This window comes from Protomyctophum parallelum (genome assembly GCF_964188405.1).
Source record: "Protomyctophum parallelum genome assembly, chromosome: 15".
Taxonomy (NCBI): Eukaryota; Metazoa; Chordata; class Actinopteri; order Myctophiformes; family Myctophidae; genus Protomyctophum; species Protomyctophum parallelum.
This window is the reverse complement of record NC_139710.1, coordinates 38,071,718-38,099,544: the sequence shown is the minus strand read 5'-3', so window position 1 is coordinate 38,099,544 and position 27,827 is coordinate 38,071,718. Positions and strand designations below refer to the sequence as shown.

The window sequence follows — 27,827 nt, the reverse complement described above, 5'->3', positions numbered from 1 at the left end:
TCCACACTCACTCCAGAGGGCCACGTTGCAATTATTACTGTCGTAGCAGAAATAGCCGATATACAAGCTCAAAACGCGACACGTTTTGAGCTTGTAGATCAACAATTTTTTGCTACATATATTTTAATTGAAATCCTGAAGAAAAATTGTTAACTGAACTAAATCCAAACACATTGGACATACAAAAGCGGGTCATGTTTGCATGTTTGGAATTGTAACAGCTGAAATCAATAGTAGCCTATATCATTATTCTGATATTAACCTGAGAGCCGCATTAAGTGAAGCTGGGGGCCGCATGTGGCCCCCGGGCCGTCAGTTGCCCATGTATGGTGAAGACATCAACCCGGTCTCTGGGTTATTGTCTTATAATTTGGTGTTATCTTCCACATTGGGGGGGTTGGTGCTGCGTTCCACGTTAGGCTTAGTGGCGGCGTGTTGCACGTCGGGGTTGGCGGCGTCTTCCACACTGGGGTTTTCCCTGAAGGCATAACAGCTCGGGAAGATACCTATGTTTCCAGCACAGTGTCCCTCCAGCCATTCTTCATTGACTGGAAGGAGAGACGGAGGGACAGACAGACACAGACAGACAGACAGACAGACAGACAGACAGTTTTTTTCAATCAAACTGGCAGAACAAACGGTTTGTTGTTATTATGCTACACTACGGACAGATTATTCAGAAAGCAGAAAGGGGCGTGGCAATGTCTCCCTCCACCACCACCCAGAGCTACACAGTCCTGTCCTCACCTTCGCCCAGAATGTCAATGGTGTCTCCTTCACTGAACTCCAGGTCCCCGGGGCCATCAGCAGCGTAGTCATACAGTGCCACCATCTGGTAGAGGATGGTACGGCTGGCCAGGGAGTGCTCCGTCTGAGACACATATAACACCGGCGGTAAGGAAGCATTATTAAACCATTGCCATCAGTTATGTAAGCTGAGTATTACAGGGTGCGTGAACGTGCATCTGTTAGTGTGTTTGTATGCATGTGTATGTGTCATTTAGGAGGAACCTATAATACTTCTGTTTGGCAAGCTGCTATTTATTTACAAGAAACGGAATCCAAAGGAAAGTACGCACATCTCTAAAACAAGGAGGAGAAGGAGAGAATGTTTCGACCCCTTATGGGTCTTCGTCAGGTATATATATACCTGACGAAGACAGGTTCGTCAGGTATATATATACCTGACGAAGACCCATAAGGGGTCGAAACGTTGTCATCCTTTATCAAATAAAATTTCCAGTGGGAGCTACTCAACAGTGTGCGGACATTCTCTCCTTCTCCGCTATTTATGTACAACCCATTACCCATTTTGGGACCACCTATTGCCTGACCGGGTCATACCAAAGACTATAAAAGACTATAAACATTTCATAGTCTTTGGTATGACCCGGGCAGAGTCGATAAAAAGATGAAAACCATGAAAAAACTGCATTTCGTGATTTTCAAAAAAGAAAAAGAAATGATGAACCCAATTAACCCATTTTGGGCGGGAACCCCTTTTGGTGTTAGCATCATGTTATTCTTTAGCTATTGAAAAATAGCAGATCTACAAGCTACGCGCTTGTAGGTCTGCTATTTTTGAAAAATCTAAGAACGACTGACATAGAAACATAGCTTTTTCAGAAAACTGACATTTTTAGAATCTGATCTCAGGTCAAAATGGGTTGAAAAGCACTGATGTTTACCTGACACCACAGCGTGGCTCTGCCAGCCTCCGCCACCAGCAGCAGAGGTTCTGTGTCTTCTTCTAGAGGCTGCAGCACCTGGGAGCAGTGCTGCTTGTATCTGGAGGGCATAGACACGATAACGCGCTGTGAGTTTGTACAGTAGATCGGCTATTTTCCCCACAAAGCGCTTTTAAAATGTGTATATGCATTGTGCGCACACAACAATCTCATATTTTTTTAGTGGTGCAACCACTCCTAGAAACAGCAATGTCTGTCCCTCCCTATGTCCCTCCCTAATTATGTCTGTCCGTATGTATGTTTAGAGTACCAACAGGGGGCGCTGTTGCACCACTCACTTCAGACAGGTCTGATTTTTAAATGTAATAATCCATAATTTTTCTTTCCGTGTTTGTGTGAACAGTAAACACAAACAAGACAAAACAAACAAAGACAAAAGTGAGGACAGAAAAGTGAAGACGCAAATTGCACATTACACATACATGTGATGTATATGGATGATAAGATAAGAGCGGCCCTCACTTCACATGGGTGTGATTTTGTAACTTTATAATGTAACAATGTACTTTAGTTTATTCTAAAACAAAAACGTGACAGTGTAAAAGAAGGGAGGGAAGATGAGAGAGAGAGAGAGAGAGAGAGAGAGAGAGGAGGGAAAATAGCAAAAAGGGTTTATTTTTAGAGTGCCAACAACAGTACTACTTGTTGAAAGTCAAGGTGACTGACAGAAGTGGGTTGTTGTTACCTGAGGCGCAGCTGACTGGCTGGCTGGCCCAGTTTGTGAGAGATCTGCTCCTTCAGGTCACGGTACGATGTGTCCAGCGGAACCTTGACAGCCACCGTGTACCTGAAGTGGACCTTCACCACCACAGAGTCCACAGGGTCACCTCCATGGGCCGTAGAGCCAGTGGGCTGCATGGGGGAAGAATAAAGAATGACTTATTGCGAGGTCCCGTATCAACGTTTTTCCCTGCCAAGGTACTGGGGCTCCTTGTGTGTGTGTGCTTTGCTTCCTTCAGGCCGTGTTGCCATGTCTGCTTATTATAAGCAACCTTTGACTTGTTTTTTCTGTAAAGTCACTTGCAAATAAATTATTGGTAGTTGCTGGTTGATGTTTTTTTGGGCTCGATTCTATAAGTGTATAGTAGTTGCTTATTTGGGCTTGCTTCCACATTTCTTCACATCAAGGAACCCCAGATTAATAATTGTCCATAGACTGAAAAAAATGTTTTAAAAATATTCAAATTATTTCGATTTATTATCAATGTGTTTTTAAGTAACGGATGTACAACCTCACAATGTGTCGCTGTGAGCTTGTAGATCAGCTATTTTCATTGGTGCTTGTTTTCATAGACCTGGCCACTTGTTTCTCTTGCAAAACTGGCAACACAGCAAGAGAAAGAGGAACTTATGCATGCACACACATACGCAATGCACTATGGGATGTAAGAAAAAGGTAAATAGGTCGGTAGGAAACCAATTCTGGACAACATTTTAATTCTGCCAGAAGGGAGAGTTTGCAGGGCTCTCTCTCGGGCAGAGACGATGTACTCTGGTCCAAATCAGACCAGAGCGATATGCGGCCGTAGACGCGGGGTGACATATTGATGCACAGCGCAGATGTATTATGGAGATATCACATTTTTGTCTCACTGCTTCCTGTTCATGGTTTCTGCTTGAGAGAGCCCATGGTGCAGGCAGGAGGAGAGAACTTGTGAACTCAATACTGCAACCATCTGACGGAGTCAGGTTAGTAGGTCGCAGATTACTATGAAAAACTGAAAGACCGCTCCTGTCACGCCTCCATATGGTTGTCAGTCCATCCCGCCTCGTGCCAAAACGCCTTGTGACACACTCCATACTATATACTCCATACTCCAAGGTCACGACACTGACTCTACATCTGACCTCAAACCCTTAGATCTCCACATATGGAGCTGACCTGTTCTGACTTTCCATATGTTGATCTGACCTCATCAAACCCTGTACACTCAAGACAAGACATGCTCCAGGACATTTTTCACCGTGATTGCTCCTGCTTCAATTGATCTATTTTACTGATGGTTGTTCTGTATAAAGTTCCTTTGTAATTTATCCTGATTTATAATGTTTGATGTATTGTTTTTGACTGTATTTTGTGTATTGGACCTGACATTCCATATGTTGATCATCAAACCCTGTACACTCAAGACACGCTCCATATATGGCCAGTACAGAATTTATTCCATATGTTGATCTGACTATGCCAAAGCGCCAGCGCTCGCCCAGCAGTTTGCCGTCACCCATGTGGATGCGTGCACGCGACCTCGCGGCCTTTAGGGCACCCTTTAGGGCGAGGTCGCTTCTCGCCCTCAGGGCGTCTTACTGGTTATGACTTAGGTATTTTAGAAACCCAATGCATATGGTACCAATTTCACCCACGTGGAAAGGTAGCACACAGGAATCACAATCTGTCGGTCACTCAGAGTCCTCACCGGCCATATAGCTGTCTCTGTTTTTCCTCTGCTGTCACATCTGTCTCTGCCATTCATTCATCTTTTGCCTGGTTCTGGATATTGGATTCTTGCCGACTCCCTGTTTTTTTGCCTATGATGGACTGCCTTCCTGGTTTCCACCCCCTGCATGCTTCATCTGTCAGTAAGTGCCTTTTGTGTGATTTAATAAATCCAATTGAATCCCACCTGCCCTGCCCTGCTCCCCCCGTCATCTCTCATCTGCATTTGGATTGGTACATATGTTACTGCTAGTGCTACCCCATCAGCATTCTCTCACACCATGGCAACAAAACTAAACACCATTCATTGGCATTGCACAAACATTTTACTTTTCCTGGAACTTTTGGTTCTCCAGGATAAAGCTGCATCACATGCATGATATATCCTTCAGCTGAAAATTGTTTCATATCGTTTCAGGAAACACTGCAGTGGTGGAAAAGGTACTCAATTGTTTTACTTAAGTAAAAGTATAATAGTGCAATTTAGAACTACTTTGTTACAAGCGAAAGTACGGAATTGAAAATGCACTTGAGTAAAAGTACAAAAGTATCGGCATCAAAATGTACTTAAAGTACTAAAAGTAAAAGTACCGTACTCATTGTGCAGAATAGGCCATTTCACAAGTTCAAAATGTGTACAAAATCTATTGAAAATAGCTGATCTACAAGCTCACAATGCGTCACAAGATCCGCTATTTTCAAATGGCTTGAAATGTATAGGGTTGATACTTGATTTTTTAATAATGGGTTGAATCTAGAGTTGCAACAGCAGTCATTGGTTGGAGTTTGGAAGCGCTTGTCGGAAGTCACTCAACGTCCCTGCGAGCCACCCCTTTTCAAATGTTCACATAATGCAGGAAGCAGCAGTACGATGTGTTAAACGAGAGTTAACAGAAAACAATAAGTGCTTCCAAACTCCAACACTTAGAAAAAATGATCACCTGCACGCACATAGAAAGAGGATAATTCAAGCTTTCCTTACAGCTGCAATGTTGGCGAGTTTAATGTTGTTTAATACAAGCAGATCAGACTTTTCTGTTTGGATGAATGGATTGTCAATGGCTGGTGTTGAAATTCTAGATTCCCAAAATCTGGTGTTGCAAATTGCAGCTACAGACAGGACAAATACAGGACAGTTACAGACAGGACAAATACAGGACGGCTACAGACAGGACAAATACAGGACGGCTACAGACAGGACAAATACAGGACAGCTACAGACAGGACAAATACAGGACAGCTACAGACAGGACAAATACAGGACAGCTACAGACAGGACAAATACAGGACAGCTACAGACAGGACAAATACAGGACAGCTACAGACAGGACAAATACAGGACAGCTACAGACAGGACAAATACAGGACAGCTACAGACAGGACAAATACAGGACAGCTATAGACAGGACAAGTACAGGACAGCTACAGACAGGACAAGTACAGGACAGCTACAGACAGGACAAGTACAGGACAGCTACAGACAGGACAAATACAGGACAGCTACAGACAGGACAAATACAGGACAGCTATAGACAGGACAAGTACAGGACAGCTACAGACAGGACAAGTACAGGACAGCTACAGACAGGACAAATACAGGACAGCTACAGACAGGACAAATACAGGCAGGCATTTCATGGCAAAAGTGGTGCAGGAAGACCATCATTGTTTTGGCATGCCACCATAGGCAGTACAAATATGTTTTCTATGGAGAGTAGATTTAGCTCACTCTGCCACGCCTAGGCACCACAGGGACGTGCAGAGAGTGTTAGAGAGGCAGGGGCTGACATCCCGTAAGAGGGCACTTTTAGACAAAAATAGCGAAAATAGCAGATCTACAAGCTTGCGACGCGTTGAGAGCTTGTAGATCAGCCATTTTCGGGGCGCAACCCGGCACTCTTTAGCTAGTGGAGATGCGGTGTGTACGACCTGGATTTCTAAACAAATGTGTTCAACGCAAAATGCCGCGTTCAAGTTCAGGAGACTTCGGAAAAAAAAAGAATTATCCTGGATGCTGCTTCCGGCATGGCATGGAAAGGAGTGTCATTTGTATTTCTTTCACATTCGTGGTCTGGAAAGGGCAGTTGTTTTACAGACGGATAAAAGGGCAGGCGCTGAAGTCAGCCCCCTTTCATGTCTAAGTGTGCCTAAGTGTGCACGTCCCTGAGTCTCAGCAATCCAGTGAATATTTATTTATATCTCACTTCCGACTAAAGTCTTTCTCCCCTGAGCGGTAAGAGTGAGTTAATCAGGACACATCAGTGTTCATTCTACTTCCGTTTAAGTGCAGGTCTTTATACAAAAGCATTTCATTCTCAAGTTCACACAATGCTTCTATATTTAGACTACACAGAAGGAAAAAAAAGAAAAAGGGAACCAATTGTGTGTTCGGAAGCTGAATCGCTGAAGAAGAATTCAGGTTCACCGATCGATGCTCCACTTTAGGTGATAACAATGCGTACCTGGGGGGTGGTTGAGTCGCTGGCGTTGCTTGGCGTCACTGATGGTGGCAGGGGTGGTGGTGAGGTGACGGAGGTGTTGGAGGACGTTGATGGCAGCGGGGATGGCGTGACAGTGCTGTAGGAAGGAGGTGGTGTTTTTGTGACAGGGCTCGCTGTAGAAGAGAAAACAAAATAAGCTAGTTCATGCGTTCAATAACCGCTTGCATACGCACAGTAAAGTCCTTTAATTTACCTCCAAAGAGGGTACAAATGGTTACCAAATGGATCCCATTTGGTTTCCATTTGTAACCTCTTCAGAGGCAAATCAACACTGGGATGTTCCCTGATGATCATTAGTGCAGAGAGGATTCAAGTTTTAGCCAGTACTAAAATTCAATCATTTCACATTCGGATTAGCCTTCTCGCCACTATATCATTTACCTAGATCAGTGATTCTCAACCTGTGGTACGTGTACCACTGGTGCTCCCCTCTGGTGGGACACAGAGGAAAAAAGGAAGTGGAATGAAATATTTATATTACTAATTTACTACATGTAGTTCTTCTGACCAAGCAATTGGTTGAAATTGGCTATCCAGCCGTGCTGAAATGAGCATGACTGCACTAGCCTGGTTAATAAACCAGAACGAATCAGCCGTTGGCAAAAATAAATTGCCTGCCGGCGAATTTCGGTCTGGAGAGGCTCAATTGTACGCCCATTTCCTACACCAGAGAATGTGGGCGGCCAATCGGGACACGGTATGCAATATGGGCGGGCTTTGGTACAGTGACATTCAATGCTTGAGACCTTTGACTGACAGTAGCTCTGACCAATTGCGTCAAAGAGAAAATGTTTCCCTGGAAATGAAATCCAAGCTGAGCCTCCCCAGACTAATATCCCGCGGTCCGTGCGATATTAGTCTGGTTTATTAACCAGGCTATCACTCCCCATGATCTCTCTCTCCCCCTTTCCTGTCTGGCTACTGGCTTCCCCATCAATAAAGGCACTTGGAACCTGCACATCGGGAGCAATTAGGGGTTCGGTGTCTTGCTCAAGGAATCGAAATGTGCCTGTTCTACCAGCTACTTCTACCTGTGAGTCACTGCCGCAGCTGCAGTCGCAGCACATCGTACAGGAAGGGAATGTGAGAGAGAGAGGGGGCGTTGTGGTGGTATAACCTACCTTCAGGAGGAGCTGCAGGTCTGGGTGACCTTCCCTCAGGAGGAGCTGCAGGTCTGGGTGACCTTCCCTCAGGAGGAGCTGCAGGTCTGGGTGACCTTCCCTCAGGAGGAGCTGCAGGTCTGGGTGACCTTCCCTCAGGAGGAGCTGCAGGTCTGGGTGACCTTCCCTCAGGAGGAGCTGCAGGTCTGGGTGACCTTCCCTCAGGAGGAGCTGCAGGTCTGGGTAACGTTCCCTCAGGAGGTGCTGCCGGTCTGGGTAACGTTCCCTCAGGAGGTGCTGCCAGTCTGGGTAACGTTCCCTCAGGAGGTGCTGCAGGTCTGGGTAACGTTCCCTCAGGAGGTGCTGCAGGTCTGGGTAACGTTCCATCAGGAGGTGCTGCCGGTCTGGGCCGGGTTTGTGGGCGAGTGGGCGGTTTAAATCCCGGAGGGAGCGGAATCCCGCTTGGAACACTCTGTGGGGCAAACAAAAAAGAAAGAAAATCACACATGTAGTAGTAGTTGTGTCGCCTTAGGCTTATGTTTAATTTTTCTGTATATTCTATGCATTCTAAGCAATGTTGGCATTTCTGTCCGCTTTAGAAAAGCTTGCAACTACTTTATTTTCATCCTGTGTACATGTGCCTTTATTTTGAAGAACTCAGTATATAATGAGAGTCACTTCCTGTGAGAGTCACTTCCTGTGAGCACCATCTTTGATGCAGCAGTGCAGAGAGTAAACACACACTGTTCAGAGCTGTAAGCATAAAAAAAGAAACACATCTACCAACTTGGAAGCTTTTGAGAGGCAATGCTGTAAGTTGCAGTTGATGTTAGACATGCTAAGTTTCTGTACAATTTTGTTATGTTCATTTTGTATTTGGGAACGTTTTTTGACAATGTTTACTGTTGTCTGCAGAACATAGCCTAGCACTTAGCCTAGCCTAGCACTAGAATATAGCACACTCAGGTGTATGTCTTCCTACTAATCAACACTGATGAGTGTATGTGGTTTAGCTAGTGTGTGTATGATTTTGTTAATTTCATGGGTTTATTTTGTTGTGAAATGATTGGAATGCTGTCAATTAAGAACAAACTCTGAATGTATTATTTTATTATTTTTGCAGTTTTCACCGCCTTGTCAGAAGTAAACAGTCAATTCCACCTTCGACTTTGTCTTCATTGGCTGCGGTTTAACTTGATGTTAAGTGGCAGTCCCATACACTGTCATAGAACATTATAGTGAAAAAGCAGCACCGGAGGTTTCCAAGTGTCAAGATGGCTTCCAAACCAAGCAGCAAGGCGTCCAGTGCTGGGAGCAGCAAGACATCTTCCTCTTCATCAAGTGCGACCCGTGCCCGAGCTAAAGCTGAAGCGGCCAAGGTGAGAGCACAATATGCTATGCAAGAGGCTAAATTAAAAATGGAGAAAGCTGCCAAAGAGGCAGAAAGGATGATGGAAGCAGCAAGACTAGACACCGAGCTAGAAGTGTTAACATCACAGCGAGAAGCCGCTGCAGCCATAGTAGAGGCACAAGTGTTGGAAAGCGCTGAAGCACAGGATGTTGTAGATGAAATAGAAGAATCTGAATCCGAAAGGGTGAAAATGGAACGCACCAGCGAATATGTCAGATCCCAAATTGACTTACAACGTCACTCTTCCTCACCACCTCACGAACACCAAATTGACTCGCACCAAATTGACACGCAACATTCCTCACCATCTCACGCAGAATCACATGAAAGCTTTGTATCTGCTAATGAAGTTGGACAGCAACCACTCAAAAGCAGAAAACCAAAATCCGCAAAAGCTGACAACATGCACTCACTTCAATATGGGAAAGCCGACAAGTCATACTTACCAAAGTCTGTAAAAGTTGAAGATAAACACTTACCTTTACCACACTTGTCGAGAACTGAGATGGCCCCTGCAGTCAAAACAGTGAACCCCCCCATGAATGTCCATGCTTCGTCCTATGTCCCCCAGCATAATCACTCAGATAGCACAGCACCTTCAGCCGAGCCGTTGGCACAGTATTTGGCACGACGAGACCTCGTCAATGCAGGACTGTACCAGTTTGACGATAAACCAGAGAATTACTTAGCGTGGTTCTCATCATTCACCAGCGCAGCCGGGGAAGTTAATCTCACGCCAATACAAGAGTTAGACCTCATGACCAAATGGTTGGGAAAGGAATCGGGAGAACAGGTGAGACGCATACGCTCCGTACATGTCGGCAACCCCAACCGAGCATTACAGAAAGCATGGGAGAGACTGCGAGACTGCTACGCTGCCCCCGAAATCATTGAAAGGTCACTGTTCCAGCGGCTAGAGAGTTTTCCTAAAATTTCAGCCAAAGAGCACGTCAAATTACGTGAACTAGGAGATCTGCTCATGGAAATTCAAGGAGCCAAGGAGGATGGCTATCTCTCCGGTCTGTCGTACCTCGACACCCCGCGCGGAATTGGACCAATTGTACAGAAGCTTCCATTTGGACTTCAGGAAAAGTGGCTGTCTTCAGGGTCCTGCTACAAAGAAGACCACCATGGTCGCTTCCCTCCCTTTGATTACTTTTGTAACTTTGTATGCTATGAGGCAAAGAAGCGAAACGACCCAAGCTTCATGTATCAAGACAGCGCTGCAGCACCTACAAAACCGGAGAGCTCCATAATGAGGAACTTCAACACTAACAAACCGATCTCAGTTCACCAAACGGATGTTTCTACAATGAACGACGACCCCAACAAAAACTGCCCAATACACAACCTACCTCATCCTCTTAAAAGATGCAGGACATTTAGAAACAAGACCCTCGACGACAGAAAGGCTTTCCTGAAGGAGAAAAGCATATGCTTTAAATGCTGTTCATCAACCTCCCACATAGCCAAGAACTGCAACTCTGTTGTGAAGTGCTTAGAATGTGACAGCACCAACCACGATGCGGCCATGCATCCTGGTCCATCACCCCAAACCGCCAAGTCTCCTCCACCGTCTCAAGAAAACGGCGGGGAGGGAGAAGATCAGTCTGACACAGCTATGGTCGAAACAAGATGCACAGAAGTTTGTGGCCCAGGGCAGTGGAGTCGCTCATGCTCCAAGATCTGCCTCACAAAGTTGTACCCCAAGGGTGAAAAGGACAAAGCCATCAAAGCCTATGTAATTCTGGACGATCAGAGCAATCGCTCACTGGCTAGACCAGAGTTCTTTGAGCTGTTTGGCGTGAAGAGCAAGCCATTCTCTTACAACCTCAGAACTTGTTCCGGCATCACCGAAACATCTGGCAGATTGGGAGAAGGATTCCAGATTGAGTCACTGGGCGGCGAAACTGTCATCTCTCTCCCCCCACTCCTTGAATGTCATGAGATCTTGAACAATCGTTCAGAAATTCCAACGCCGAGCGCAGTGCTACACCAGCCTCATCTTCAGCACATCGCCAAGCACATCCCCGAACTAGACCCAGAAGCAGACATACTTCTGTTACTTGGACGAGACGTTCTTAGGGCACACAAGGTTAGGCAACAGGTCAATGGACCACATCACGCTCCTTTCGCCCAACGTCTAGACCTGGGCTGGGTGGTAATAGGAGAGGTGTGCCTGGGCAACGCACACAAGCCAACGGTCAATGCGTTCAAGACCAACGTGTTGGAAAATGGTCGCCAAACTATTTTTCAACCCTGTACCAGTTTCATACATGTCAAGGAGACAGAGCAAAGTCTTAACGGGTCTAGAAAAACGCCTGAGGGGACACTTGGACAAACAGTGTTCAATCGAACTGAGCACGACAACAAACCTGCTCCTTCAGTCGAAGACACCATTTTCTTAAAGATAATGGACACAAACGTCTACAGAGACAGTGCTAACAGCTGGGTCGCTCCACTCCCTTTCAGAGAATCCCGCCAGCCTTTACCAAACAACAAAAAGCAAGTAGTCAACCGGTTCATGTCCTTGCAACGAACCTTGAAAAAGAAACCCGAAATGCAGAAACAGTATGTAGCATTCATGGAGAAGATCTTCGCTAATGGCCATGCAGAGGTAGCACCACCGCTGAAAGATGGGGAGGAATGCTGGTTCCTCCCAACGTTCGGAGTCTACCACCCACAAAAGCCTAATCAGATCAGGGTAGTTTTTGATTCCAGTGCCCAGTACTCCGGCGTCTCCCTTAACGACGTGCTCCTCACAGGGCCCGACCTCAACAACTCACTTCTGGGTGTCCTGATACGCTTCCGGAAAGAAAAGTTTGCAATTCTAGCAGACATCCAGCAGATGTTCCATTGTTTTGTGGTGCATGAAGACCACCGCAACTTCCTCCGGTTTTTATGGCACAAAGACAATGACATCAACAAGGAAGTTATTGAGTACAGGATGAAGGTCCATGTCTTTGGAAATTCTCCATCTCCCGCTGTTGCCACTTATGGGCTGCGACGAGCCATCCGAGAAGGTGCAGAGGTACATGGGGCCGATACTGTCACGTTCGTTGAAAGGCACTTCTACGTTGATGATGGTCTGATTTCTGTACCGTCCGAAGCCGAGGCTATCGATCTGCTCCAACGAACTCAGGCCTCACTCGCCGAATCTAATCTCCGCTTACACAAGTTTGTGTCAAACTGTCACATTGTCATGGAGGCCTTCCCCCCCGAAGATTGCGCTCCAGTAATCAAGGACCTAGATCTAAGTGGAGAAACCGTACCTACACAGCGGAGCCTAGGCCTCCTCTGGGAAATCACAAATGACACATTCACCTTCTCTGTGGCCCCCACGAACAAACCTTTTACTCGTCGTGGAGTCCTCTCCACTGTCAACAGTGTTTTTGATCCTCTGGGTCTGCTGGCACCCGTCACGATCCAGGGAAGAGCCCTTCTAAGAGAACTTACCTCTGAGCTGTCCGACTGGGACACACCCCTCCCGGAAAACAAGCTGAGCAAATGGGAATCGTGGAGAGATTCTTTACAAGATCTAGAACAGGTTCACGTTCCACGGATGTACACAAAAACCTCACTTGCTAAAGCAGTCCACACAGACCTGTGTGTATTCTCGGATGCGTCAACAAAGGCCATCGGTGCTGTGGCGTACCTGAGAGCAGTTCAAGAAGATGGGCAAGTTGACATAGGCTTCGTTATGGGTAAGGCGAAACTAGCACCCCAGTACGAACCTACGATCCCAAGGCTTGAGCTGTGTGCCGCTGTCCTAGCAGTAGAGATGGCAGACCTAATACAGGATGAGCTAGACTTGAAGTTGGACACCACCACGTTTTACACTGACAGTAAAGTGGTGCTCGGCTACATCTGTAACGAGTCAAAACGATTTTACGTGTATGTGCACAATCGAATTCAACGTATCCGTCAGTCCTCAAAGCCCGAACAATGGCGCTATGTACGGACAGAGGAGAATCCTGCAGATCACGCGTCACGAGCCTTACCTCCCTCTCACTTGGTACAGTCCTCCTGGTTCACTGGACCCTCCTTCCTGCGTCAGCCATCTGCAGAGAAAACTGAAACAAGTGAGTCATTCGACCTAGTCGAACCTGAAAAGGATTTAGAAATACGACCACAAGTACAAACCTGTGCTACTAATCTCGAAGAACCAGTACTTGCCTCCGACCGCTTTCAACGTTTCTCCACCTTCAACTCCCTAGTGAGAGGAGTAGCACTCCTCGTCCACATGGCCAGATCCTTTAAACACTCGAACCACAGCAGCAAATGCAAAGGATGGCACAGGTGTTCTTTACCCCGCACTGTGGATGAAATGGATCAAGCAAAGGATATTATCCTCAAGGCCACACAAAGAGCAGCTTTCGGAAAAGAACTGCTTGCCCTCAGAACCAACAAAGCTGTATCTAAACAGAGCCACTTACTTAAACTCAGCCCGACCTTGGAGGATGGTCTCATTTGCGTCGGTGGCCGAATTAAGCACTCTGATCTCCCAACCGCAGAAAAGAACCCAATAATCCTACCCAAGGATAGCCACATCTCCCTACTGCTCACACGCCATCACCATCAGCAGGTTAAACACCAAGGCCGTCACCTAACGGAAGGTGCAATCAGGGCAGCAGGACTGTGGGTTTTGGGAGGCAAGGCGTTAATCAATTCAGTACTCAACAAATGTGTGACTTGCCGCAAACTGCGTGGAAAGCTGGAAGAGCAACGCATGGCAGACCTGCCGCCTGAACGTCTCAAGGTCTGCCCTCCCTTTACATATGTGGGGCTCGACGTATTCGGCCCTTGGTCTGTCACAGCCAGACGCACCAGAGGAGGACAAGCTGAGAGCAAGAGGTGGGCCATTATGTTCAGTTGTATGAGCTCCAGAGCTGTTCATGTTGAGATCATCGAGTCCATGGACACGTCCAGCTGCATAAATGCTCTTAGGCGTTTCTTTGCACTCAGAGGCCCTGCGAAACAGCTCCGTTCTGATTGTGGCACTAACTTTGTTGGAGCATGCAAGGAACTCGGAATGGACAGAACAGTGCAGCAGTTCCTTAGTGAACAGGGATGTAGCTGGGAATTCAACCCACCACACGCTTCCCACATGGGAGGCTCGTGGGAGCGCATGATTGGAGTTGCCAGAAGAATACTGGATTCCATGCTTCTCCAGCAGAACATTCGCTTAACCCACGAAGTGCTTTGCACACTGATGGCAGAAGTAACCGCTATCATGAATGCACGTCCGCTCCTGCCTGTATCTGCAGACCCGCAAAACCCCTTCATCCTCTCACCGTCAATGCTCCTCACACAGAAGACAGGAGTCCCACCTCCACCGGGAGACTTCTTGGACAAAGACCTGTACACAAAGCAATGGAGACAAGTGCAGGCTCTTGCAGACAAGTTCTGGACCCGCTGGAGCACCGAATACTTACCTTCCTTGCAAAACCGACAAAAGTGGACAGTGTCACGCAGAAACCTGCAAGTAGGAGACCTAGTTCTGCTTCGGGACAAGCAGACCACCCGCAACTGCTGGCCCATGGGCAGGATCACCACCACGTTTCCTGGAAAAGACGGACTTGTGCGAAAGGTCGAGGTGAAGATATCTGATCAAGGCAATGTCAAGACCTTTCTCAGACCTATAGCAGAAATCGTTCTGCTTCTAGCCAAGGATTGATCAAGCGAGTGTTATGGACTTGAGTTAATAGTGACCTCACTAAGGTCAGACGGGGAGTGTGTCGCCTTAGGCTTATGTTTAATTTTTCTGTATATTCTATGCATTCTAAGCAATGTTGGCATTTCTGTCCGCTTTAGAAAAGCTTGCAACTACTTTATTTTCATCCTGTGTACATGTGCCTTTATTTTGAAGAACTCAGTATATAATGAGAGTCACTTCCTGTGAGAGTCACTTCCTGTGAGCACCATCTTTGATGCAGCAGTGCAGAGAGTAAACACACACTGTTCAGAGCTGTAAGCATAAAAAAAGAAACACATCTACCAACTTGGAAGCTTTTGAGAGGCAATGCTGTAAGTTGCAGTTGATGTTAGACATGCTAAGTTTCTGTACAATTTTGTTATGTTCATTTTGTATTTGGGAACGTTTTTTGACAATGTTTACTGTTGTCTGCAGAACATAGCCTAGCACTTAGCCTAGCCTAGCACTAGAATATAGCACACTCAGGTGTATGTCTTCCTACTAATCAACACTGATGAGTGTATGTGGTTTAGCTAGTGTGTGTATGATTTTGTTAATTTCATGGGTTTATTTTGTTGTGAAATGATTGGAATGCTGTCAATTAAGAACAAACTCTGAATGTATTATTTTATTATTTTTGCAGTTTTCACCGCCTTGTCAGAAGTAAACAGTCAATTCCACCTTCGACTTTGTCTTCATTGGCTGCGGTTTAACTTGATGTTAAGTCAGGGCCGTAGGAACCACGGGGGTCCCCGGGGACACGTCCCCGGTGGGCCGCGGAGCGGCCCACGGGGGGCCGCGAACCGTTTTGGGCCGCCGGCCACGGGGAATAAAAAAGCCTCAAATTGGGCAGGCACTTGGACCATGCGGCCGCCGCTGACTCGCTGTCAGTGTTGTGCGAGTGCGTGTGATTCTGCTATAGTGGAGATTTCAATGTATTTCTATGGGGGAACTTGGATAGGATTCAGGAAGTTGTTTATATGTTATGCCCAGTGCTGGTTAAAGCCGTGTATGTCTCGGGCAGGCTCATCAAAAAGGTAAGATTTGCACTAGGCTATTTCTGCTGTGCAGACCCGTTTTTACCCGAAAATAACGACTTTATAACCGCAAATACCCGATTTTTTTCGCCCCACATGCACGGGCGCTTCGCGCCCGTGCATGTGGGCCGGTTCGGATTCGTCCCCCCCATCTGTGAAGTGCCGGATACGGCGCTGTGTTAAGTGGCAGTCCCATACACTGTCATAGAACATTATAGTAGTCATGGAAACAGACACTTCTCTCTGAGCCATTCATTTGCATGGTAAAACTATCTAAAGAGTCCTGAGTTATCTTATCGCCACTATTCAGCATGCCGTATAGACCGGCATCTTTTGTAAAAACCCATTTAGGCCTGAGGCCGTATCAATCAGCGTGTTCAGTACCCAGTATTGGCTGGGGTTATCACATTGGCTTAAATAGGCTCTCTCCGTCCGTCCGTCCGTCCGTCCGTCCGTCCGTCCCCCCACTTTCACTCTCCCTCCCTCCCCCTCTCCCTCTCCCCTGCACCTTAATTTTGCCTTTGGATGCCTTGGTATCTGCTGGCTCCAGCAAGGACATGGGCAGAAGACCTTTCTGAAAAAGATCATAAACAAATCAGGTTAGTCCAAGATTACTAAAACCAACAGAAAGAAAAAAGGAATTTCATTTAGACACTTTTCTGCTGTAATTGCACTGGTCGTGCCATATCATAGATCCTCACAACTAGGATTTAGTCTACTAAAATCTTATGATATTTAGTCGACTAACTAAACTAACTAAAACTAAAACACTAAGACATTCCAGGTGACTAAAATGTGACAAACTAAAACTATTCAAAAGACTATAACTAAAACTAAAATCTAAAATTGCTGCCAAAAACAACACTGCTACTACAACTACTACAACTACTACTACAGGACTCTGAGAGGACTTCATATAAGCAGACACATTCAGAGGCCCAAAAAGTTTGTTTCTTTAATAACACTGCAGTGCCGTGTTGATTTCGTCGACTAAAACTAAGACGAAAAATTTCCACTGATGAAAACTAAATGGAAACTAAATGAAATGATGACTAAAACTAAGACTAAATATACTGACAATTTCGTCAACAAATAAAAACTAGACTAAAATGTTAGGAAGGGACTAGTGGACAAGAGATCCAGTATAAGTCATTTTACAATTAGTTGCATGCTGAAAATAGCCGATCTACAAGCCCACACGCGACGGGTTGTATGCTTGTAGATCGGCTATTTTCAGCAAGTGAAAAAAACAACAGTCATTACGACGGCATCAAGGCCCGCCAAAATACATTTTAGTCGACTAAATCAACCGTAGATTTAGTCAACTAAAATCCCATGACATTTAGTCGACTAAAACTAGACTAAACACTAAAACATTCTGGGTGACTAAAATGTGACTAAATGAAAACGCTTCAAGAGACTAAAACTAAAATCTGCTGCCAAAAACAACACTGCTGCATGCAGTGCCAATGTTTTCCACTTGTTTTTGTTTTAAATGTTAAAGAAAATGTCTGCCACCCTTACCTGTCCATCATATATGACGGTAGCCATCCCATCTCTGTCCACCTCGCTAAACACAAAGACCATAGCCCCTCCCGGCACAGTCAGCTGACCCACACTCCGGCCCATGTGAGGAGCACGCATGCGCATGTAGCGGGAATCGCTGAGAGGTATAGCAGGGAAAGAACATGACCTATACAGTACAGTACAGTTCTCAATCTAAATCACAGTACCTGTGAAAACAGCCATTTGATTTGCTTATATGTTAAACTAACTAAAATGCCAGTGCACTCACAACAAAATCTACAATAGATGTGAAATCTATAGAATAGATGCAGTAGGGCTGACATAGCCTGGCTAATAAGCCAGATCGACTCAAATCCGCCGTCAGGCAATTTTTTTTTTTTTGCCAACGGCTGATTGGGTCTGGCTTATTAGCCAGGCTAGGGCTGACATGTCAGACACCATTCGCCCACTTCATCATTATGACAATATACTCACTGAGTATTCGCTCCGTGTACCTTCGGCTCATAATATCCAGGTGTCTGTTGTGAGGATGGAAGGACAGGACAGGACAGTCAGAGAAACGCAGACTGACAAATAGAGACTGCATGACATAACATAAGCCAAATAGAGCATATAACGATATATCGTATATCGATACAAACTGGTGGAAATTTAAATCGATGCATGTAATAAAAATGTGTTGAAACATACATATGTTAAAAAGAAACAGGATTTGAGATTTGGTGAGAAAAGAGAAAAGGTTTCCTATCATTTGCTATACATTATTGAAAACAAGCAGTACATTGTAAAAGAAAAAGAAGAAAATACTGGATTTGTGAAAGAGAAATAATAAAAGAAAGGAGAAATAATAATAATAATAAATAAATAAAAATCTGCAATTAATAAATTGTGTGTTTAAAAAATTGTGAAAAATAGTATCGTGAACCTAATTGTGATTCGAATCGTTTCGTGAGTCGAGTGAATCGTTTACATGCCTTATAGTTCCCGTCATACCTGCATCCTGAGTGGCTCAAAACCTCCAAAGTCATCGTTGGGGATTATGGAGGTGATCACCTGGAAGCACAGAGGCACACCGAGCACAGTTAGACACTAGGGGGTGCTAGAGCACCCCCTGCCCTTTTGACAATGTGCCCTTTTGAAAGAAAAAACAAACATATATCACCATGGTCCACATACTGTACAGACGTACAGTGTATGTATACAGTATGTGGACCATGGTGACATTGATCAATTCTTAATTGATAAAGGCTTCTAATATATTATTTAGGCCCCAAAATCTATAAATCTCACACAATTAACCCATTTAGGCCTGACGTCGAAATAAGAAAAACATTCGCTCTGAAAGAATATATACTCAAAGATTTGTGCCACGTTTTACGATAAAAAGAATAGCAGACCTACAAGCTCATGGCGCGCTACGAGCTTGTAGGTCTGCTATTTTTCAATAGCTAAAGTATAACATAATGCTTAAAGGTATATTCAGTGATTTCACTTAATTCAAATATCACTTATTTTTTTGTTTTGTTGTGATAATCCTCCCTACTATAGAGTGTGCTGGCCATATAAGGAGTTCCTCCCTGTCCCCAGTTAACCCCTGGGGGTCAAAAAACCTTAGGTTTCGTTTTTGACTCTATCCTGATTGGACGAAAGGCTGGGTCCCACAGCCAAAAACGAAACCTAAGGTTTTTTGAGTGAAATCACTAAAATATACCTTTAACACCAAAAGGAACCAGCCAGTTCCACGCGCTGCACAAGGTGCCCTTTTTCACTTGAGCACCTGCCCCTCTAAATGTCTGTGCACGCCACTGGGTTGTCCCCTTGTGGATCAGGAAAACTGGACACAGCCGGCCGGGTTGCATAGGTGGGCCATGAACTTGGCCACTAACTAAAATATTGCCCACATGTTGCAGCTTAGATTCTTAGAAGTTCTTCAATTTAATCATTGGAAAACCAAATGATTCTATGATCTAAAATGATTCCTGAATCTTTAAATAATATTAGATTATTATTTTAACCAGAAATAAAGGCTGGTCTATGCACACTGATTTGCTGATTTAAAAAACGAATCAGTCAATCAAAACGTTCCTGATTATTGGGCCACTAACAATATATTTAGCCCTAGATTAATTGAAACATTCAGGATTCCTGACATGCGACACTTTCAGTAGTTTGTGCAATGAATGAATGTTTCTAGATATTGTTGTTTCTTCAGTGGTACTAGAACAAACTTATTTCTGTTTTGCTACCAGGCAAGTATTTATAAAGACATTTTAACTTACGAATTGTATTTTGCCCTTATAAAGTAAATGGTAAGGCGCTTTACATAGATTGTGCATTCATCCAGCCACACAAAAGTAGCAAAAATACAAGCTCAGAGAATCGGCCATTTCTTTTTCAATTGTTGAGGTTAAAGTATAAAAGGTTCAGGGTGTCTGTGGGTTTTATAAATATTGAACCAATGAGACATATTGTGACTATATAATATAAATAATAATGTCATTGGATTCATTCTATTGCAACACAGGAGGGTCTACATCGACACGTTGTTAGCTTGTCGATCGGCTATTTGAACTATTTTAAAATGTTTTAAAATAGTAACAAATGGCAAATAAGTTTAGTGATAAGGGGTAAGTGATAAGCGCAAGATATAGGGCAGGGTTTTTTTTTCTCCATTTTCTGAAAAGTAACAGTTTTGGACATACAGTACTACAAGGTTTCACCCAATTTAGATTTTAGTTTTAGTCTCTTGAAACGTTTTCATTTAGTTTTAGTCACATTTTAGTCACCCAGAATGTTTTAGTGTTTAGTCTAGTTTTAGTCGACTAAATGTCATGAGATTTTAGTCGACTAAATCTACGGTTGATTTAGTCGACTAAAATGTATTTTGGCGGGCCTTGATGCCCGACAATGTAGATCGTCACTTGACGATCTACAAGCCCACAAGTTAACGCGTCGCGCTGCAATGCGTTGTGGGCTTGTAGTTCGGCTATTTTCAGCATGAAACTAATTGTAAAATGACTTATACTGGATCTCTTGTCCGCTAGTCCCTTCCTAACATTTTAGTCTGGTTTTTATTTGTTGACGAAAGTCATATCAGTATATTTAGTCTTAGTTTTAGTCATCATAGCTTAGTTTTCATTTAGTTTGTCAGTGGAAACAGGTAGTCGACGAACATCAACACTGGTTTCACCCGACAGTGACAATATTACAGTAAATGGTAAATGGTGCTTTTATCCAAAGTGCTTTACATAGATTTTGCATTATATTCACCCATTATTCACACATTCATACACCGATGGCGAAGGAAACCATGCAAGGCACCAACCAACCTGCACATCCGGGAGCAATTGGTGGTTCAGCGTCTTGCTCAAGGACACTTTGACATTACAGTAACTCTGGGGGGAGCCCACAGGGATCGAACTTGGAACCCTCGCGGTTCTCATCCGGCCACTCTACCGCTGAGCCACTGACGCCCAATATGATTTAGCGGTACATTATTTGGTACCTTTGCTTTCCCCAGGAAGTCCCTCTGCTGGAGCTGCTCCACGTCTTGCTTCCTGGGTCTGAACACCCCTCCCTCTGGCACCATCAGAGGAGCAGGGACCTCCCCTCTCTTGAGGTCAGTGCACGCACGCGCACACACACACACACACACACACACACACACACACACACACACACATGACAGACAGACAGACAGACAGCAATTGAGCACATGATTATATAGTAAATACGATATATTTTAATTGATATATAATGTCATCATACATGATACATTGTTGCCCCCCGCGACCCGACTACGGATAAGCGGTTGAAGACGGATGGATGGATCATACATGAGATGAATGCCAGTTAATTCCCTTCGAAAAGATTCAGCACTCTTCCTTCTCCAGCAGAACGGACGGGGGGAATTCAATTCATTTTGTTGTCAAGGTTCATTGTTCAGCACTCTGAAAACGCCCCAAAACACTATATAGGTTAAGAGTACATTCTTTATTTAAATGGACCTGTAGCCAAAATGTGAATGTACTTTTCCAGAAAAGTCCCCCAAAATACAAAATAGTAATGCAAGGTTCAAAGGTTGAATGTGGTGGCCGGCTTTTAAAGGTGTAGGGGGGGGGGGTGTCGTTCCCAGGGTCCTCACTCTGTCCTTTATATAACTCTTTAACCCTCTAAGACCCGCATTAATTTCTACTTGCAAAAAATAGATTTCAACCTTACTACTACTTTGTACTACTAGGACTAAGACTAAAAAATATGTAAAAAATAAAAGTAATTAATTAAAATAGAATTGTTGCTAAAAAGCAACGCTGGGTCTTAGAGAGTGAGATGCCCACTATGCCCGCCCCTGCCCCGCCCCTCCTTTATGATTATACTCACAGAGATGCCATCCAAAACGCCGTCCACCATGCCCGCTCTGCCCCCTCCTTTCTCCTGGGAGGCCGACAGGATGACGTTCCTGGCCTGGTCCCACTCGCCCATCCGGCAGTACACAGCTGCTGCGTTATACAAGACCTGACACACGTGCGCGCGCACACACACACCCACACCCACACGCACACACACACACACACACACACACACACAGTAGAAAACTTTAAAAACTTTTTACGAGCTGCGTTTGCTTCCCGCGTCCGCGCGTCTTATTGTTTGGGTCCTACTATACTATATAGGGTGCACCCAAAATGTTCCCAATGCAGTGATGTCTTTTAAGACTCAAATACTTCCTTGTGTGGCTGTTGTTGTTGTTGTTGTTGTTGTTGCGCAAAACAGCGAAACGCGTTCAATATATTCATGGCTGTCCTTATTTCCTCGTGTGGATGAGACAGCACCACTTTAACCCAGTTTGGGGACGGGAATCCCTTTTTGGTGTTGTAAGCATTATGTTATACTTTAGCTATTGAAAAATAACAGATCTACAAGCTCTACGAGCTTGTAGGTCTGCTATTTTTGAATGATCGTGAAAATATGAATATATATTCTTTCAGAGCCAACATTAACTCAAATCTTTGCTTTATGGGGTGTCCCTGGAACAACATATTTTCAGACGGGGGTCGGCGGCCAAATACATATAATTGTAAATAGTTTGAGAACCACTGACATATAGAAACATATAGGGTTTTTCAGAAAACTGTCATGATTTAGAAGACATTTTGTATAGAATCGGTCTCGGTCGAAAATGGGTTAAAGCCTGCATTCTCCTCGTGTGGATGAGACAGCACCGGTGGTAAACCCTGCATTCCAGCCGCAATCTCCAGAACATTCCTGCCTCGCTGAATAGGATCGGGTGGCTCGTTTTACCGGTGGTGGAAAAAGTGCTCCACTTTTTTTGTTACTAGAACTACTTCGTTGCAAGTGAAAGTCGAGAACTTCAAAACTTCTCGACTAAAAGTACAAAGGTATTGGCATCAAAATGTACTTGTAGTACCAAATGTAGAAAGAAAGTGTGTGTACATGTGTACACACGTGCGTGCGTGTGTGTGTGTGTGTGTGCGTGCGTGCGTGCGTGCAGGTGGTCTGACCTGCCAGCTGTAGAGTTTGTAGCGCAGCCCCAGCTGCTTGTAGTCGATGACCACGTTCCCCCTCATGTGTTTCTGAGCCGAGACACAGTCTGACAGAGCATCTTCCAGTCTGAGTGAAGAAACACACAGTCTCAGACACATCTATCTATAGAACAGAGACATTTCAAGAAAAAGGAAGCCTTTTTCTTTTTGTATGTTTTGAGCTATTCCTGAGCAGAATACGACGATGTGACACAGTTCAAATGAATCCTGGGATAAAATTAAAAGTCCAAAAAATATTAGCCTACTGAAGTGATTCAATTCAATTCAATTCAATTTTATTATAGTGTCAAATCACAACAAGTTGTCTCAAGACACTTTACAACCAACAAAGATCCACCCAGAGCAAGCAATATTGCGAATTTGATTGATTTGATTGATTAACTTGTCATTCGTTGTAGTACTTTTTTCTTGCAGTCGATATGATTATCAGTATATTTTTGTTGTTATGGCATTCACTTTCATTGTGTTTTTAATTCATTCCCATACAGTCTTTTGACAATGAAAAGTTGTGAGCAAGCTACATTTGGAAGACACGTCTCTTGATAATTCTGTATTTCACATTCTTTCAGTCTCGTGAATTATAGGGACTGGAAATTTTGAATGTATCACATAGTGTGTAGTTGGATTAGGAGATAACTGTGGTTCCCTCTCAGACAAGGAAGATGAGCTAATCAATCCTCTGTGATGAGTTTGTTTAATATGAAGAGCATGCCTGCCATAGCAATAAGCTCCCCCAGTAAGGTACACAGTAAACTTGTTTACATTTTGTATAATCTCAGAGTAAAATGTATCACTGAGAATTTCCCTGTGAAGATGACTGGAGTGCTGTGGTTGTGGTTCCCAATCTGGGGGTCCCCAAAAAATATATATTTTTTTTTACTCAACAGTAAACAAACCAACATACAGTATGAGTGTATACATTAGTATCTGCACATTTCTATCTAAAGTGACTTTTTTAATACTTTCATAAGAAAGAGGCAAACATTGTGAAAATAGCCAATCTGTGCGAGGCATTGTGCGCTTGTAGTCCAGCTATTTTATCATAATTATATGTATGCCTACAGTGACATGTGCTTGTTATGGTTGGGGCCTTGGGGGACATTTACAGTATGATCATTTTGAGGGTCGCTGTCTTAAAAGTCGGGGGGGGGGGGCCTTGAACTATTTTTATATGTCTATAGGGATTGGTCCAGTGTAGTGCAATGGTTAAGAGCCCATGCAGCACCGTGTCCCGTTCACACTGGGCCACTCGTGCAAAAACAAAACTGGTGCATTCTAAGGTGCTAGGAATAAAAGAAAGCCTCCATTATCAAATGCAAATGTAAAACCTGTACAGTATATATATATATATCAGTATAATAATGTCTACCACCTACTTGTCAACCTGCATGAGGACTGCAGCCCTCTGGAAGAATCCGACAGCAAGTCGCTCATCTTTGGCAATGGTTTGGTCCAAGGCCTGGATGTGGAAACGGGAGGAGAGCACTTTATAGGAAAACTGTGCACACATGAACGCATGCATGCAGGCAGGCAGGCAGGCAGGCAGGCAGGCAGGCAGGCAGACAGGCAGGCACGCCCGCATGCGCACACACGCACACGCACACACACACACACACACACACACACACACACACACACACACACAAACACCAAGGTTCTGGGTACGATCAGGCACAGCCAACTCGGTGCATGAATAGCACGACTTGGCACGGCTTAGACGTGTGGTGAGTACTAGTCTGGGAGCTGACGGCATAGGCCTGGGGTGTAGTGGGGGGGGATAGGCCTGGGGTGTAGTGGGGGGGGGGGGGACCGACGGACGCGGGGGAGCACCATCCCCCCACTTCTCTCATGTCTAAATGTATGGTTTTTGACCTGTCATTTACTTTTATGATACGATGTAAACCCTGTTTTCTAAACAGGCTATACACATCAGCGTGTTTTAATAGTGTGCCCACTCAAGGACACTTTGAGACCCACTGGTGCAGCAGAGTGTTTCCAGTGAGCCCGAACATATTCAGACCCCAGCAAGGTGCTACCTAGGTGATACTTCCCAACAGAATCCAAACAGAAAAGTCCTATCTAATTATATTAAACAACTTCAAAATCACCAACATTGCAGCTGTAGGGAAAGCTTGAATTATCCTCTTTCAATCTGTAAAGTTTTTGTTTAATAAAAATCCACCGTAGACATGTTATGAGCTACTTCCTGTCAAGAAATTCCTTGCAGATGATTATTTTCTAAGTATCAGAGGATGGAAGCGCTCGTAAATCGGTAAAGCAACCTCCTGCTGCCTCCTGCATTATGTGCACATTCAAAACAGGTGGTACGCATGGGCCGTTGAGTGATATAGTCAACGAGCGCTTCCAAACTCCAGCACTGTCTACGGTGGAATTTTATGTAACAAACACTTTACAGATTGAAAGAGGATAATTCAAGCTTTCCCTACAGCTGCAATGTTGGTGATTTTGACGTTTAACATAATTAGATAGGACTTTTCTGTTTGGATGAATGAGCTGTCTATGGGAAGTATCACCTAGGTAGCACCTTGCTGGCAAGATGGCCGTGGTCTGAATATGGCCCATAGCAGCACCCTGACTCTGTTTGACCAGACTGGAACTATAGAGCCTTCATTAGTATCAGTGGTAACACCTGTGAAGGAAGTAAATAGGGAAGGGGACCAAATTCTTCCAAAAAATGGCGTGTATGCATGCAGAGCCCACTCAATCACGGTTCCGCACCCACCCACCCGCTCTCATTCATTCACCCATTGTGCACACAAACCTGCAGGGCAGACTCCAGCTGGCCCAGGGCCAGGTAAGCCGAGGCGCTGGTGAACAGCGTCCTAGAGGTGGGCTCCGTGATCTGGTCCAGTTTAGCCAGAGCTCCCAGCCAGTCTTTGACGTCGGCCGACTTCACCGCCTCGTTCCACAGCTGCAGCAACTCGGTGTACAACATGATCCCGCTCTGCCTGTTGCTCCTCTTCCTCCTGCCCAAATGGACACACGAGATAACTGTTATATGTTATAATATGGCCTCAGATAACTGTTATAATATGGCCTCAGATAACTCTTATAATATGTTATAATACGGCCTCAGATAACTGTTATAATATGGCCTCAGCTGCCTGACTCAGTGACAAAGCTGTCGCTCCCCGTCTACCCTTTATCACTCTATGGGCTGAAATGGTTAGTGTATGTTTTGTAATAAATGGTAAATGGTGCATTTATATAGCGCCTTTATCCAAGGCGCATTACATTCACTTCACACACACATTCATACACCGATGGCGGCGGAAACCATGCAAGGCACCAACCAGGGGTTCAGAGTCTTGCTCAAGGACACTTCGACACTAACCCCGGGTGGAGCCAGCGTTTGAACTGGTAACCTTGCGGTTACCATCCAGCCACTCTACCCCTGAGCCACCGCCACCCCGCCATAATAATAATGTACATAAGAAATGTACAAAGTAACTGCAGTGTCGTTTTTAAGTTTTCAAATAAATGTAGTGGACTAAAAGTACAATATTTGGATCCGAGATGTAGTGGAGTAGGCCTAGAAGCAAAAGTTTTGGTACAAATACATCAAAATTATACTTAAGTACAGTACATACTGTAAGTAAAGGTACTTAGTTACTTTCCACCACTTGACACACCTAGACTATGCTTGTCAAATGACTGGTGAGTGGTGACAACAGATTTTTTTTAATGTTTTTTTTTTGTGTGTGTGTGTGTGTGTGTGTGTGTGTGTGTGTGTGTGTGTGTGTGTGTGTGTGTGTGTGTGTGTGTGTGTGTGTGTGTGTGTGTGTGTGTGTGTGTGTGTGTGTGTGCGCGAGCGCGCGCGCGCGAGTGACTAGGCTATACAGACAGTAATTTAATTTACTATTAGCCCTACATTTAGTATAGTATAGTATAGTATAGTATAGTAATGGGTTTTGGAAATAAGCCGTCAATTTATACAGCGCATGAAGTATGTCTGTAATGGTGGATATATACAGTTATATAATTAGTATGAGCCCGGCATGGCTTTTTATTTGTAGTTTTAGACGTAGTTTCTTGAATAGTTTTAATTTAGTTTTAGTCACCTGGAATGTTTTAGTGTTTGTCTAGTTTTAGTCGACTAAATGTCATGATATTTTAGTCGACTAAATGTACAGTTGATTTGGTCGACTAAAATGTATTTGGCAGGCCTTGATGCAGTCGTAATGACTGCATTGTGAGCTTGTACATCGGCTATTTTCAGCATGCAACCAGGTGTAAAATGACTTATAATGGATCTCTTGTCCACTAGTCCCTTCCTAACATTTTAGTCTAGTTTTTAGCCGTTGACGACATTGTCAATACATTTAGTCTTAGTTTTAGTCATCATAGCTTAGTTTTCATTTAGTTTCCATTTAGGTATCGTAGTGAAAAAAGGTAGTCGACGAACATTTTTCGTTTTAGTCTACAAAAACAACACTGGTTGTCTGACCATCATCATATCAGTGTGAAGTGTTAGTTCAAAAGAAGGAACACTGTACTACATACTCACTGAAAGAATGTTGTGTTACTTCCTTGTACGTACAGCCTACAGTACTATACAAACAACACAATGGGTATGTTGTAAATTATATATACACCTTTGTTATACGATTTATATACTTTCAGGTAAACCAACATAAAAAAAGAGATCGAAGACTGACAAAGTGAATAACACGTACCTTTTTTGTTATTAAGACAATTCCTCTCTCTGTCTGTAGATCCACCTGTCAGTCCTCCAACAGGTAAATAAAGGCTAAGGATCAGGCTGATGTCTCCACCTCTGCCTCTACAA

The 27,827-nt window shown here is 44.3% G+C and overlaps 1 protein-coding gene across 1 annotated transcript; it reads right to left on the bottom strand.

The window, feature by feature from the left end:
• Nucleotides 1–337: 337 nt before the first annotated feature.
• Nucleotides 338–27,756, bottom strand: LOC310872672 (neutrophil cytosol factor 2-like). The gene is made up of 16 exons (XM_083784716.1): nucleotides 27,711–27,756; nucleotides 25,800–26,004; nucleotides 24,394–24,476; nucleotides 22,976–23,084; nucleotides 21,834–21,968; nucleotides 20,959–21,066; nucleotides 18,447–18,506; nucleotides 17,928–17,971; nucleotides 17,451–17,589; nucleotides 16,435–16,500; nucleotides 7,805–8,255; nucleotides 6,645–6,796; nucleotides 2,434–2,600; nucleotides 1,689–1,788; nucleotides 748–871; nucleotides 338–548 (listed from the first exon to the last, which is right to left on the bottom strand). Exons 2-16 carry the CDS (start codon nucleotides 25,971–25,973, stop codon nucleotides 364–366), a joined length of 2,097 nt encoding a protein of 698 aa, XP_083640842.1. The 5' UTR covers nucleotides 25,974–26,004; nucleotides 27,711–27,756; the 3' UTR covers nucleotides 338–363.
• Between the last annotated feature and the right edge of the window lie 71 nt (nucleotides 27,757–27,827).